The 13,762-nt window shown below is 34.6% G+C and overlaps 1 protein-coding gene across 2 annotated transcripts in view; it reads right to left on the reverse strand.

The window, feature by feature from the left end:
• Positions 1–13,762, reverse strand: part of LOC149776578 (rac GTPase-activating protein 1-like) — a 52,499-nt gene that overhangs the window by 12,967 nt on the left and 25,770 nt on the right. For both annotated transcript variants that reach the window (XM_089941060.1, XM_089941059.1), the window contains exons 15-19: positions 12,811–12,922; positions 10,064–10,169; positions 7,564–7,696; positions 6,128–6,236; positions 2,803–2,896 (exon numbers count right to left, since the gene is read on the reverse strand). In XM_089941060.1, the coding sequence (XP_089797186.1) occupies positions 2,803–2,896; positions 6,128–6,236; positions 7,564–7,696; positions 10,064–10,169; positions 12,811–12,922 (554 nt within the window). The remainder of the gene's footprint in view (positions 1–2,802; positions 2,897–6,127; positions 6,237–7,563; positions 7,697–10,063; positions 10,170–12,810; positions 12,923–13,762) is intronic.

The raw sequence follows: 13,762 nt of genomic DNA on the forward strand, positions 1-13,762 counted from the left end.
TAAGGCTGGCAGTATGCCACATCATTGGAAAAAAATTCCATCACAAGTCAACCCTCAAGGACATCACAAAAGTTTTAGCCTCCTGTACACTAAGACAGGATAATAAATGCAAGGTATTTATAAGGTCCCTTTTAAGCAATTGATGACTAGGCAGGAGGAAAAGAAATAACAGTCGAATGACAGTATTTAGTACCAGTTCATCAATTCAAAGGGAGGTCACTCCAGTCTGACTTTCATTTAGTAAGCTGATGATGTATTAGCACTTTTAAAACAAGCCAAATATTGTGATTAAGATCTTATTTGGCTTGATTTACAAGACAGTGGCTGTTCTAAAACACTAGGAATAGTCACTTGAAATGGCTTGATTTGCAAGACAGTGGCTGTTCTAAAACACTAGGATTAGTCACTTGAAATGGCTTGATTTGCAAGACAGTGGCTGTTCTAAAACACTAGGAATAGTCACTTGAAATGGCTTGATTTGCAAGACAGTGGCTGTTCTAAAACACTAGAATAGATAATTTGAAGAAAAAAGGTCAACAACGTTGTTCTTTATGAGCACATGTCCTCTATATGGAGTGTGCACTGTAACATTGTATTGCAATTGGCAAGTGACTTGAACAATGATGTTCAAACATTACTGGATACTTGTCAATATGCATCAGCCACCACTGAAGAGTATACAAGCTGAACACCATCTGCTGTATATACAAAGGATGAAATCTCCCATCAAATATATGCACATGGTGTAAATACAAAATACTTGGATACATGGATACATACAACACCTACACATTGTATTGAATACTTCATGAAATTCAAATAAATCGGTTAATAATCAGAGCATGAAATACACTATCATCTAACCGATACAAAATTTTGGTTATTTACTTTGAAATTTGTCCCAAAAAAAGTTAATAATAATGAAAACAATAATATAATACCAGCCCATTCATCTCAACCTCAAACACCTAGACTGCCATCTTATTTAAACAAACCCATGGCACCTAATGTTTTTAGATTTGGTTAATAATACTAACACATCCAAATGCTTACATATCCTAACTACATGGTGCCCCTGGAAAGTTTAATATAACTAATTCAATGTGAATTTCCTGCGGATGACAAAAGAAAATTATGTTACTTTGTGTGCGATTAGTTCAACCAATTTTGTAAACTTTACACTCCTTTGTCAAAAATATATTTTCGGCTGGAAATATCACAAAGCTCCTTAAAACAAATTATGGATCAGTGGTTGGAAAGCATTATAATGGTGTCAGAATGTTAAAATTTAATGATTGATAATCAGCATCAAAACTGATCAAGCATTGAGATATTTTCTATATTATTCATTCTGCATTTTAATGTCACTTTAAAACATTTTCAGTCATATCTCTATGATGTCTGTAGCATGGCAGTTTATAGTGATGTCTAGCACTGGGGCATCATGCTACTGACATGCAGCATGTCCCACCAAGTCACATTATCCAGACACCAGGTGGACCAGTCCTAACATTAACCTCTTAATGGTGAGTGCCAAGCAAGGCAACTGCTAGTACCATTATTAAAGACACTGGTATGACTCAGCCAGGGTTTGAACCTGTGACCTCCCACAGCCGAGAAGATGCTGTAACCATCTAGGCCAGCAGAGCAGTCTACTCATTCTTGTGAATTAATCAGAATATGAGAAGTTATCTATGGAGCTCATGCTACCATGACAATTTATGGACATATTGAAGGGTGTTCAATGAACAAACTGACCATTATATAGTTTAGTGGTATAATCATGTACATTCCAAACCACTCTTAGTATACTCTGATTCTGTAGTAGTAATCAATTCTCTCAATAATTCAATAATAAACACCAGATGTAATCTTCATCATTGCTGAACTTTATATTCAAACAAGGTTGATCATTACAGTATTGAAATGCATCCATTTTACAATCTCTTCCATTCTTTGGATGAACAGTTATATCAAAGCAAAATTTTTAAAAAATAGCAACCAAATATATACATGGATTCTGAATGAAACAAATTATCATCAAGCATCAAATCATTGCCATTTTCCCTAAAGAACAAATGTGTGGTACTATATTCAATCTCAAATAAAAACTGACTTGGGTTAAAGGTTACTGAGAGAGACGTGCTGAAAAAAACTTGAACCAAGCTCTCTAATGATACACAAACACACAACCCTAATGTTACATGTCTTAGGGGTAAAACACTCCCCCTCACAAACATACAACCCTAATGCTACATGTCTTACGGGTAAAACACTCCCACTCACAAACATACAACCCTAGTGCTACATGTCTTAAGGGTAAAAAATCTGCTAACCTCAGAAAACTTTTCTTTGAAAGTACTGCCTGCTACTTTGGATAATTTTCTTTTCAATTATGCGGATAAATATCTCACAAGAAAGTTTTAACTTTCTGCACATTTATATCATGAAAGATCTAATAGTGCATAATACGTTGTGCATAATAATATCTATCAATACTTAATAATTAACAAATGCTAATAATGGAAGCATTATTATTACATTTACAAGTGGTATTTAAAGGAAAATTATGCGTTGTGTCTTCTACAATCAAACTAATTTATTGTTCCTTATAATATAAAAAGCAAATTAAAAGAAAAAACATTTAGCTAATTATTTATTAGCATAACTGATATTTAATATTTCCATTGAAAGTTAGTCTTTGGTCTATAGGTTTACTAGCATGAAACATGCCAAATACAAATGGTTTTCTTTTTTCTTTTGTAATAATTCTCAACAGCCAATGACAAAAAGTGATCTTACCTAGGTGTGTAAGCATTGCGACTTGTCCAGGTACCTGTCTTGGTTCGATCATATGATCCAGGTGTATGGACTGGACCCAACATGCTCTGGGGCACTGACAAAAGGTATAAAAATATGTTATAGACTGGTATATTTACTCTTTTGATTGTTCAATGTGGTCACATGACATAGATCTACAAGTATATGCACAATAAATTACAAATTCCAGCATACAGGTGAGACCACACCCATGCACCATTCACATTATTTTATGATGGCACTTCAGTCTATTATCATATACACACCAATTCTTTTAATGCTGGCACTATGGTCTATAATCATATACATGCCAATTCTTCTAATGTTGATGCCTTGGTCTATTATCATATACATGCCAAATTCTTTTAATGTTGGCACTTTGGTCTATAATCATATACATGCCAAATTCTTTTAATGTTGGCACTTTGGTCTATAATCATATACATGCCAAATTCTTTTAATGTTGGCGCTATGGTCTATAATCAGATACACGCCAATTCTTTTAATGCTGGCACTATGGTCTATAATCATATACATGCCAATTCTTTAAATGTTGGCACTATGGTCTATAACCACATACATGCCAATTCTTCTAATGTTGATGCCTTGGTCTATTACTATATACATGCCAATTCTTTTAATGTTGGCACTATGGTCTATAATCAGATACACGCCAATTCTTTTAATGTTGGAACTTTGGTCTATAATCATATACATGCCAAATTCTTTTAATGTTGGCACTATGGTCTATAATCAGATACACGCCAATTCTTTTAATGCTGGCACTATGGTCTATAATCAGATACACGCCAATTCTTTTAATGCTGGCACTATGGTCTATAATCATATACATGCCAATTCTTTAAATGTTGGCACTATGGTCTATAACCACATACATGCCAATTCTTCTAATGTTGATGCCTTGGTCTATTACTATATACACACCAATTCTTTTAATGTTGGCACTATGGTCTATAATCAGATACATGCCAATTCTTTAAATGCTGGCACTATGGTCTATAATCATATACATGCCAATTCTTCTAATGTTGATGCCTTGGTCTATAATCAGAGACATGCCAATTCTTTAAATGTTGGAACTTTGGTGCCAAATTCTTTTAATGTTGGCACTATGGTCTATAATCAGATACATGCCAATTCTTCTAATGTTGATGCCTTGGTCTATTATCAGAGACATGCCAATTCTTTAAATGTTGGCACTATGGTCTATAATCAGATACATGCCAATTCTTCTAATGTTGATGCCTTGGTCTATTATCAGAGACATGCCAATTCTTTAAATGTTGGCACTATGGTCTATAATCATATACATGCCAATTCTTCTAATGTTGATGCCTTGGTCTATTATCATATACATGCCAAATTCTTTTAATGTTGGCACTTTGGTCTATAATCAGATACATGCCAATTCTTCTAATGTTGATGCCTTGGTCTATTATCAGAGACATGCCAATTCTTTAAATGCTGGCACTATGGTCTATTATCAGATACATGCCAATTCTTTTAATGTTGATGCCTTGGTCTATTATCATATACATGCCAAATTCTTTTAATGTTGGCACTTTGGTCTATAATCATATACATGCCAATTCTTCTAATGTTGATGCCTTGGTCTATAATCATATACATGCCAATTCTTCTAATGTTGATGCCTTGGTCTATTATCATATACATGCCAATTCTTCTAATGTTGATGCCTTGGTCTATTATCATATACATGCCAAATTCTTTTAATGTTGGCACTATGGTCTATAATCAGATACATGCCAAATTCTTTAAATGCTGGCACTATGGTCTATAATCAGATACAAGCCAATTCTTTTAATGCTGGCACTATGGTCTATAATCATATACATGCCAATTCTTTTAATGTTGGCACTATGGTCTATAACCACATACATGCCAATTCTTCTAATGTTGATGCCTTGGTCTATTATTATATACATGCCAATTCTTTTAATAATGGCACTATGGTCTATAATCAGATACATGCCAATTCTTTAAATGCTGGCACTATGGTCTATAATCATATACATGCCAATTCTTCTAATGCTGATGCCTTGGTCTATTATCATATACATGCCAATTCTTTTAATGTTGGCACTATAGTCTATAATTATATACATGCCAATTCTTTAACTGTTGACGCCTTGGTCTATTATCATATACACGCCAATTCTTTTAATGTTGGCACAGTGGTCTATAATGATATACATGCCAATTCTTTTAATGTCGGCACCTTGGTCTATAATCATATACACACCAAATCCTTTAATGTTGGCACTTTGGTCTATAGTTATATACATGCCAATTCTCGTACATATTAGTATAATATAGTTTTTTTGAATTTAAGTCAAACAAACCTGAACCCCAAACCCCACATGCAGGGCTGTTTCAAAAAAGGGTAAAAGCACTGCAGGCATCTGCTGACCATTCACAATCATAATCCAAGGTATGATGTCCTTATCTTGAAAGGTTTAAAAGGATTTGTGCCCCCCCCCACCTTGAAATCTCCATGTAGACAAGACCATGATTCAGGAGGAGCAGCAATACCAACATTTTCAAGATGGCTGGTCTTCTGGCCATTTTATTGGTTAAATGGACACTATTTTCTTAATTAAGTATAACCATCGGGTCAGGAGTAACAACAAGCATTTCAAGATGGCCACTGTACAAGCCATACTGGATGTCTGAGCAACACCATTTTAAGTCAAAACCAACTAGACCCTGATATGAATGTGTCTGTATAGTTTTATTGCAATCTTCCAAGTAACTTCAGAGGAGCAGCAATAACAAACATGTGCTAATGGAAAAGTATGATTTACAATTATTATATAAAATACCACACTGATGATGAGCTGTTTAATTACTTTACATGCTTTTATGCCACTGAAGACTTAACTTGCATAAATTCCCAAACATCAGAAATATAATATATACAACACACATTTTGGGTACCATACAGCATAAGGGCAATTAAATATTTTGTGGATGTCACTCTTTATGGTTTTGCTAAAAATGAATTTTTTAGAATGTGGTATTTGGATTTGGGGTGGGTTACCTACTTTTTCTAAACAAGGATCACTGATTGTTGGTCTTTCAATTTATGTTTCATATAAAGCACAAAATGCACGAAAATTGGTATACCACAAGTAATAAAAATACCTGTAATTCAAAGTAATTTAAGATTAAACATTGTTCAAATGAACCCTACAACAAAAGCACAAATTAATAAAGACTGCACACCTTGGGCACAATAAAGTTGATAAATATAAAATACACTCACCATTTGGAGTTTTGGGGGTGTTGTAGGCATTAGGGTACATGTTCTCATCTTCAACATTTAAGAAGACTTCCCAGTAATCTGCAGAAATTTCCAACAGTCTTTCCATCACCTAAACAAAATTGGAAATGATCAAATCAAATTGAAAAGTGTACAGCAGCTCTAACATGGGACATATTTCGTTCTAGCAAAGATTCTCCAAATAAGAAAAAAACAGGACAACAATTATTTTAAAGCTTTCCATCATCTTAGTACACCACTCCTTCAATAACTCATGCCTTGATAACTCACAAACCTGCTTATAATGTGAATCCCATTGTTATTAAACTAGAAAATAAAAACGTACCCCTATTTGTTGAACATGAATAAAAACACTACCAAAATTGGTAACTGAATCCTTGAGATCACTCATTTTATCGTCAAAGATAGCAGATAAGATCAGGAAAAATGTGAATCAGCATCATGAAATTATCAAATTTAATAATATATTTTGTTACATTTTCTTTCCAAAGTTTTCATTACACAGTAAATAATATAAATCAACAAAATTTTGATCCATGAAAATGTCACTACTGCCTACTGAAGCAGCAGTTTAATAAATAAATAAATAACAATTAAATAAGTACTTTATTAATTGAAATGTGTGTTTTAGTTTTATCTTCTAGTCTGACCAATGTGTAATCATAAATGCAATGTACTTTCTTGTATTCAAACATAAACTATATCAATCTACCATAACAGCTATGCCCACATACATTTCTGTGAGAATCTAAGTGCTGACCATGATTTGATATCTGACTTGTGAAAGTATTTGTTGTATTGTTGCAATTAATTAAAAGCAGACCTCCTTTGTATTATCATGTTAATTACATCTTTGGTATCAAATAAATGGGCTGGAATAAAAGAAATGTTAAAAGGCACACAAATCCTCTCTGCCTAAGAACTAGCAGCCCCAGCCATCTGTCAGGTCACCTCATTTAAGGTAAAAAATGTTTTTACATACAGGTGAAGATTGTTGAAACCAGTTGGAACAATAATATTAACGTTTTTTCACAGGTTGGGCTTCTTGAAAATAAAGGCAATTTATAGAGTTAAATGAACAACTTCGCTAAAAAAAGCACTTTATTGACAATTATTCCCAACACAATATAAAACGAGTATCTGCCCAATAAAAAGCCCAGTGTCCCCCCCTTGCAGTTTCCTCATTGCACAGCATGGATGGCATCACTTCTTATATTTTTGAAGATCTCTCGGTAACTCATGTCCCTCACTTAAAGTGAGGTCTATGGTTTTGGACCCCACTGTGCATGAGTTATCGAGGGAAAAGTGTATATTGGACAGAGAACGCAAGAGTAACATCCGTTCTAAACAATATTTCAGAGTCAATCTCCTAGTTCTCAAAGCCTTTTGCTATCCAACTACAGGATATGTGTACTTACAATGCTCTGATCCTTTGTCTCACTGAACATCTGAGCAGTGTCTGGTTCAGGCACAGAGTTTCCAACGATTGTGGGACCAAACACTTTGGCTAAATTGCTGATCGGCATCTTACAATCTCTAGATTGTGCAACACTAAATACAAAGGAAGAAAATGTTTTAGCAAATTAGGTTTCTCCAAAAAACTTGTCCAATTACACTAACATTAGAAAATTAATCTCAATCCAACCCTTCCTGCAAGAAAAAAAAGTGTCTTTCCATCACATTAACTCCTTCATTTGTACTAGATGGCCATCTGTATTCTGTATGTAGCCCAGAGTTTATAGCAGCTAATGTATTTTTATTATTATCAAATCTATTCCTGGTTGTGTAAAGCATGGTGTTTTTTCATGCTTGCTGTACTCAAACAGCAGGCCTGTTCTGGTAGTGTTAAGTATGGGATTTTCATGCTTGCTGTACTTAAACAGCAGGCCTGTTCTGGTAGTGTTAAGTATGGGATTGTCATGCTCTTGTAGTCAAACAGCAGGTCTGTTCTGGTAGTGTTAAGTATGGGATTTTCATGCTTGCTGTACTCAAACAGCAGGCCTGTTATGGTAGTGTTAAGTATGGGATTTTCATGCTTGCTGTACTTAAACAGCAGGCCTGTTCTGGTAGTTGTAAGTATGGGATTGTCATGCTCCTGTATTCAAACAGTAGGTCTTTTTTTGTAGGTGTCAAACACAGAGTTTGTCATGACTGCTATAATCAAAAACATCATGTCTTTCATGGTGGCATAAAGCATGGAATTTTGTCATGACTGCTAAATTATCAAAGTTTAGGTTTGTTCCTGGTAGTGTCCAGCATGGTATCTGTCATGCCTGCTTTACTACAAACATCAGGACTGCTCCTGGTGGTATGAAGTATACAATTTTGTCATACCTACTGTACTCAAACATTAGAATTACATATATTGATTGAGTACAGACATTCTTGTCTCACGCTTTTCAAATGACAATGCTGAAGTAGACATCAACATTGAGATCACATTTATCTCACTTTTTTCTGAACTGCTGCATGTACTGAATTGGATTTTGATTGGTGGATTCAGGCAAAAAGGAGATCATTTATCAACATTTCAAGCTCTAGTAATTTTGATTGTTTTTTTTTTAAAAAAATAAAAAAATAAACCACAATAGAGCAACCAAGACATACTAATAACTTGCATTTTTAAATATCATAATGTCAATATATCATGCACATGTCAAAATATCCATGCATGCTAAATCCAAATGAACAACATGGCATAGAATTCTATAAATATTGCATAAAGCACAATTACTAATTATGCACTTTGTATATATACTAATTACTGCAGAGTAATGAAGCTCATGCTTCACTGATTTTGGGACAAAACCACTGAATCAACATGCCAATCAAACTCTGCTGGTACACACAAATGTGTGTCAGGGAATTAAACAAGTCTGGCATTTTCAAAGTCATGGATAATTAGGTCTGATCTATCACATTCTTGTGCAAGCAACAATTATACATTCAACATGCATTGGCGTGATTGATTACGTTTTAATTTTTGGAGTTAAAGTTTTAAGTAAAGGTTAGTGGTTGAAGTTGGTACATACATGAGGCAGACTCAGACACAAGGAATAATTGTTTTTCAATTTAGCATCTTTGCATTATAATGGGCTTTTAAAACATCAAATGTTGATACTGCTTGCTAATTGCATTGAGCAAGGGGCATTTGGTCATGTGTTTATCTCACAGGTGGAATGATGACATCCAAACTGACAGGGATCTATAAGTTACATTTACCACTCTTAAATCATTGTTAACACCTTGGTTATCATAAACTAATTGATGGTGCAACATTAAGGACAATATTTCACAGATGAGATCATACACATTGACTTAAATAATCAATGAACACATCAAATGCCGACACTGCATGCTAACTGCACTGAGCAAGAGGCAGCTGGTGACGTTTTTTTTACATGTGGAATGATGACATCTGAACCAACAGGGGTCTGATATTCTGCAAAAATTTTGCATTTTATATAAAAAAGTCTTTAAGGGAAATATTTTTATAATATATTTATATATTTATTTTGCAACTGATCACGTTTGAATAACCAGAGATTGAAAACTTTGCTCAAATTTTGCATGCAGAGTATGTGTTGACCAAATTAGCATAAACGCATAACTGACTGAACAGACATTAATTCGAGACTTTACATTCAAATACTGACTTCAAATGTGACTTGTACACATTTTACAGAGACAAATTTTCAGTTGAGTACATTCTCAGGTTATGAAAGCCTAGCCAGACACTGTCCTTAGTAAGAAAAGCAGTGTATCACACCATACAAATTTAACTCAAGATTCCTAATTTAATAATTATACAATATCCATTACAACTTCAAGAACATGCAATACTCCATGACTGCATATTCCTCACTGTAATGGCGACAATTAAGTGTTACACTGGAAATATGCATGAAATTTTCATACTTTTGCAAATGTCTGATAAGGAAAGCCATTGTGTCCCTGTTGGCTTGTGGGAGTCGACTGATAGCTTGGTACAAGCCCTCCTCTCTCATCTTCTTGTTAGGGTTCTCTGCAACAAAAGTTTACCAGAATTAATAAGAAAATCAGAAATAAATACGAATATGCTTCACATATCAGTTGCTGATTTATCATGGGGGGGGTGTGAGGGGACTTTAAAGAGTAATAGGTGGCTGTAGCAATAGCTCAACCCTCTTCAGTAAAACTCTTCATTCTAAACTTCATTTTCTTTGAAGGATGGGGTTGGATGCAATGCTGAAGAGCTTGCTGTATTAACATATGAAACCACTTTATTCATAATCTACCTTGAGATCATTTTCTTCATCTGAACATTCCCCAATGAAAGTAAGCCTCTCCCACAACCCCATAAAATATTATGAATTGGCCTTTGTCTATGAACAAACGTTTAAATCTTGTTGCCTTTATTTAACCCTCAAAAATAATTTGTGAAATTTCAAATTTAAGAAAATTATGATATCCGCATTGGTAATGAAATGTTCACTTACATAAGTAATCTAATCTCAAAGGGAAGCAGCAAAATCGTTAACAAGTTTAAAATCTCCAACAACAGTTCGAATCATTATATTTACACATTCTGTTAACAAATTTGTAACGTGGTTAAAGTACCCATGCATAACAGTAAGATCTGGTCCCTTCATCACAAAACTTCATTCAACACTTCAAAATAACATTACTTCAGATCTAGAACTATTCCTTAAAAATTGCATACAAAGTGGTCAGAATTTATTAGGGTTTCAAGTTGAATAAGTTTATATAGCCAGAGCCAGGTCTTCACTCATTTCACTCTAAATTCTACTGGAAAATATGTTATCCAATTTAAGATGCAGCAGTTGTACATTTGTATTAATACATTTGTAAGGAGAAACATTCAGAAACTGAAATATCCAGTTTTATGATAGAGGGGCCAGGCCTTAAAAAATCATTTATGAACAAATAATACACCATTTGTACATGCATCTCATTAAATATTATTCTATTGACAGTTTAAATGCCAAAAGATAGCTGATGAAGTAATGAGTGCCCATGTGGTCCATGTATGTACACGCCGGAAAGTGGACTAAAGTATCAGACTGGGATAATGCTGCATTTTATTCTAGACTTTCAATTACAAATTAGAGTAGGCAATAATGTTCCTGGCTGGGGACGAGTGCCAGAAAATGATACAGCAGTGCAATAAAAGCAGGTAATGTATTGCTAGTATTGAATTCGTTGTTGCTGTTGATACGCAGAGAAGGAAATATTATAAGCCTAAAGCATTACACAAAACTGAATGAATTCCTTAAGCAATTACAGATTTAAGTGGAATCATACTCAAACTTTTTATGAACCTAGGTAAGGACATCAAAGTTAAAGAAACAGGGTCACCAGACTTTTGTCACTCCTGGAATAACTACCTTAACCCTCTCATTCACATACTGCATAGGGCACAATCATTGGTGAACTGATTATATATTCTATCTTATTCTTATGAGCTTGTACATAAGAGGCCCATTCCAGCCTGAGATCACTGAGACCACGGCCCAGATGCATGTGTGGTAGTTAATCTGAAACAGTAGGATGCTTCGGTGGACCTTTCTTTCAATGGTGCTGATTGTACATTATAAAGATAACATTTACAAGGCTAATCAACCTGTAGAACCTTCATCTATATTTGATGGCACATCAACATAATCTGTCTAGTACTAAAAGACCTTTTTGCCTGGATACTTTCTACCACAATTGGTCACATTCTACCAAGTGGTTTTGAGACAGATTTTAAAAACAGTTTTCAATTTTTAGTTAGAAAAGCTATACTTCATGATGGACCAGCATCATTTGTATAAATGTCAAAGGTCTTCAATGTACAAATTTATGGCAAAGATCAAATTTTCTTCAAATCTATATCCAATCGGTCGTGGCATGGGGGAAGCAATAAGAAATATGGTTGACAAGTCTGCTTCCCCACAGCATTTTTTTCATGTGCAGCAATCTACAAGTTTTGTTCTAGTCATTGTGAACTCAATAGGGAACTACCCTACCTCTAATGTAATACAACTATGAAGTTAATAATAACTGGGTACTGGAAACTCGAGGAAAGTAGATTTTCCATGTGGAACCCCAAAAGACAATTCCAGCTCATGTGACCGTGACAGTACGAGGTTTCCAGTAACTTTGCTCCAGAAAACTTATTGAGCAGAAACCAAAATAAATTAAATGTCAGTTCTACTGACTTTAACCCTTCAAGTCTCTGCCTCAGAATCAATAGTGGAGCTGCCCCTGCCTAAGTGTAGTAAATCTCTTAAGTTTACTGAAAATTAGACCCTGGATACTCTATATTATTATGCCGAAAAACAAAAATAACAGTTTCAGCTCCAATGACCCTGGAGTCAACAGCCCACAAATCAGTAGACTTCTGCCTTTATCATGGGTAAAGCAAACTAAGGTTTGAAGGAAAGAGAGCAAACAATGGTTATGTTGTGGAAACTACCTTGTCTATAGACAATCATTATTGTTGCATGACCCACTCACATGGGGTGGGGGTTACAAAAGAATGTGAAAATGAAACAGGGATGGCAAAACTGACCAGACAGATGAACATATGAATGGGTTACCACTATATGCCAAACCACTTTATAGCATGGGAAATCAAAATAAAACCTTCAGTGAGAAATCTGAGAATGGGTTATTCATACCTGCAGCCTGGACAAAATCCTTCCACAAGTTATATGTTACAAGAGGTTCCTTTAGTGTCCTCAAGAAATCCTTCAGACAGCCAGTAATGACATGGATATCGTCAATGTTGGACTGAAAGGCAAGAAATCAGCAAATTTAATTAAAATGAATATCAATGTACAAGTAAAAGCTCTATGTTAACTTTTATGGCATTATTACAATTTATAAGAAAATGATTTCCATAAATCATTAGAAAACTAACAGATATACTTCCAGCTGGGATTAGGTTACTTCATTCCCATTTTATATCACAGGAATCACGGAATAAATGGCCGACTACCACACAGAGTAGTAATATAACGTTAGTTTATATCAACAGAGTTCCAAATGGGAATTTACTCAGTGATACCTTACTTCTGGATTGCAAATGTTTTTATTTCATGGCATATTTTGTGAAGACTGGAAAACCCAAAACTTGCACCTTATGATTGAACCTTCATTAAGATGTTATACAAGCCTTTCTGCACGTGTCAAATGGTTTAGAGATCAAGAATCGTTCATGGTGTATTTTATTATATGGCTTCTTCAATTTGCACACAAAAAGTCATGGTCAAGTGTCTAAATGGTCAGAATTATATGAGATCTGATCGGCTACTGTGTGTTCAACTGGATGTCTTTACAATATAGCACACTGTCAATGTAGTCAGATATCTGACATTCTATCATTAGAACTGGTCTGGAATTAAAAAATATTCCTATAAATCCACAAGCTTTGGGGTATATTTTCATTATATGCCCACTTTAGAGACAAGTGTCAGATAGCAACACAATGACTATTGTGATATTAAATTGACACAATATTGCATACTCTAATTTGGTGAATTTGGAATATCTGGAAGTTACAGAATTTCTTTGGAGAAAAAAATATATAACTGGTTGCAGTTATTACTACATAAAAACTCACCGAGTTGT

This window comes from Sinohyriopsis cumingii, chromosome 18, assembly GCF_028554795.1.
Source record: "Sinohyriopsis cumingii isolate HCF-2022 chromosome 18, ASM2855479v2, whole genome shotgun sequence".
Lineage (NCBI taxonomy): Eukaryota > Metazoa > Mollusca > Bivalvia > Unionida > Unionidae > Sinohyriopsis > Sinohyriopsis cumingii.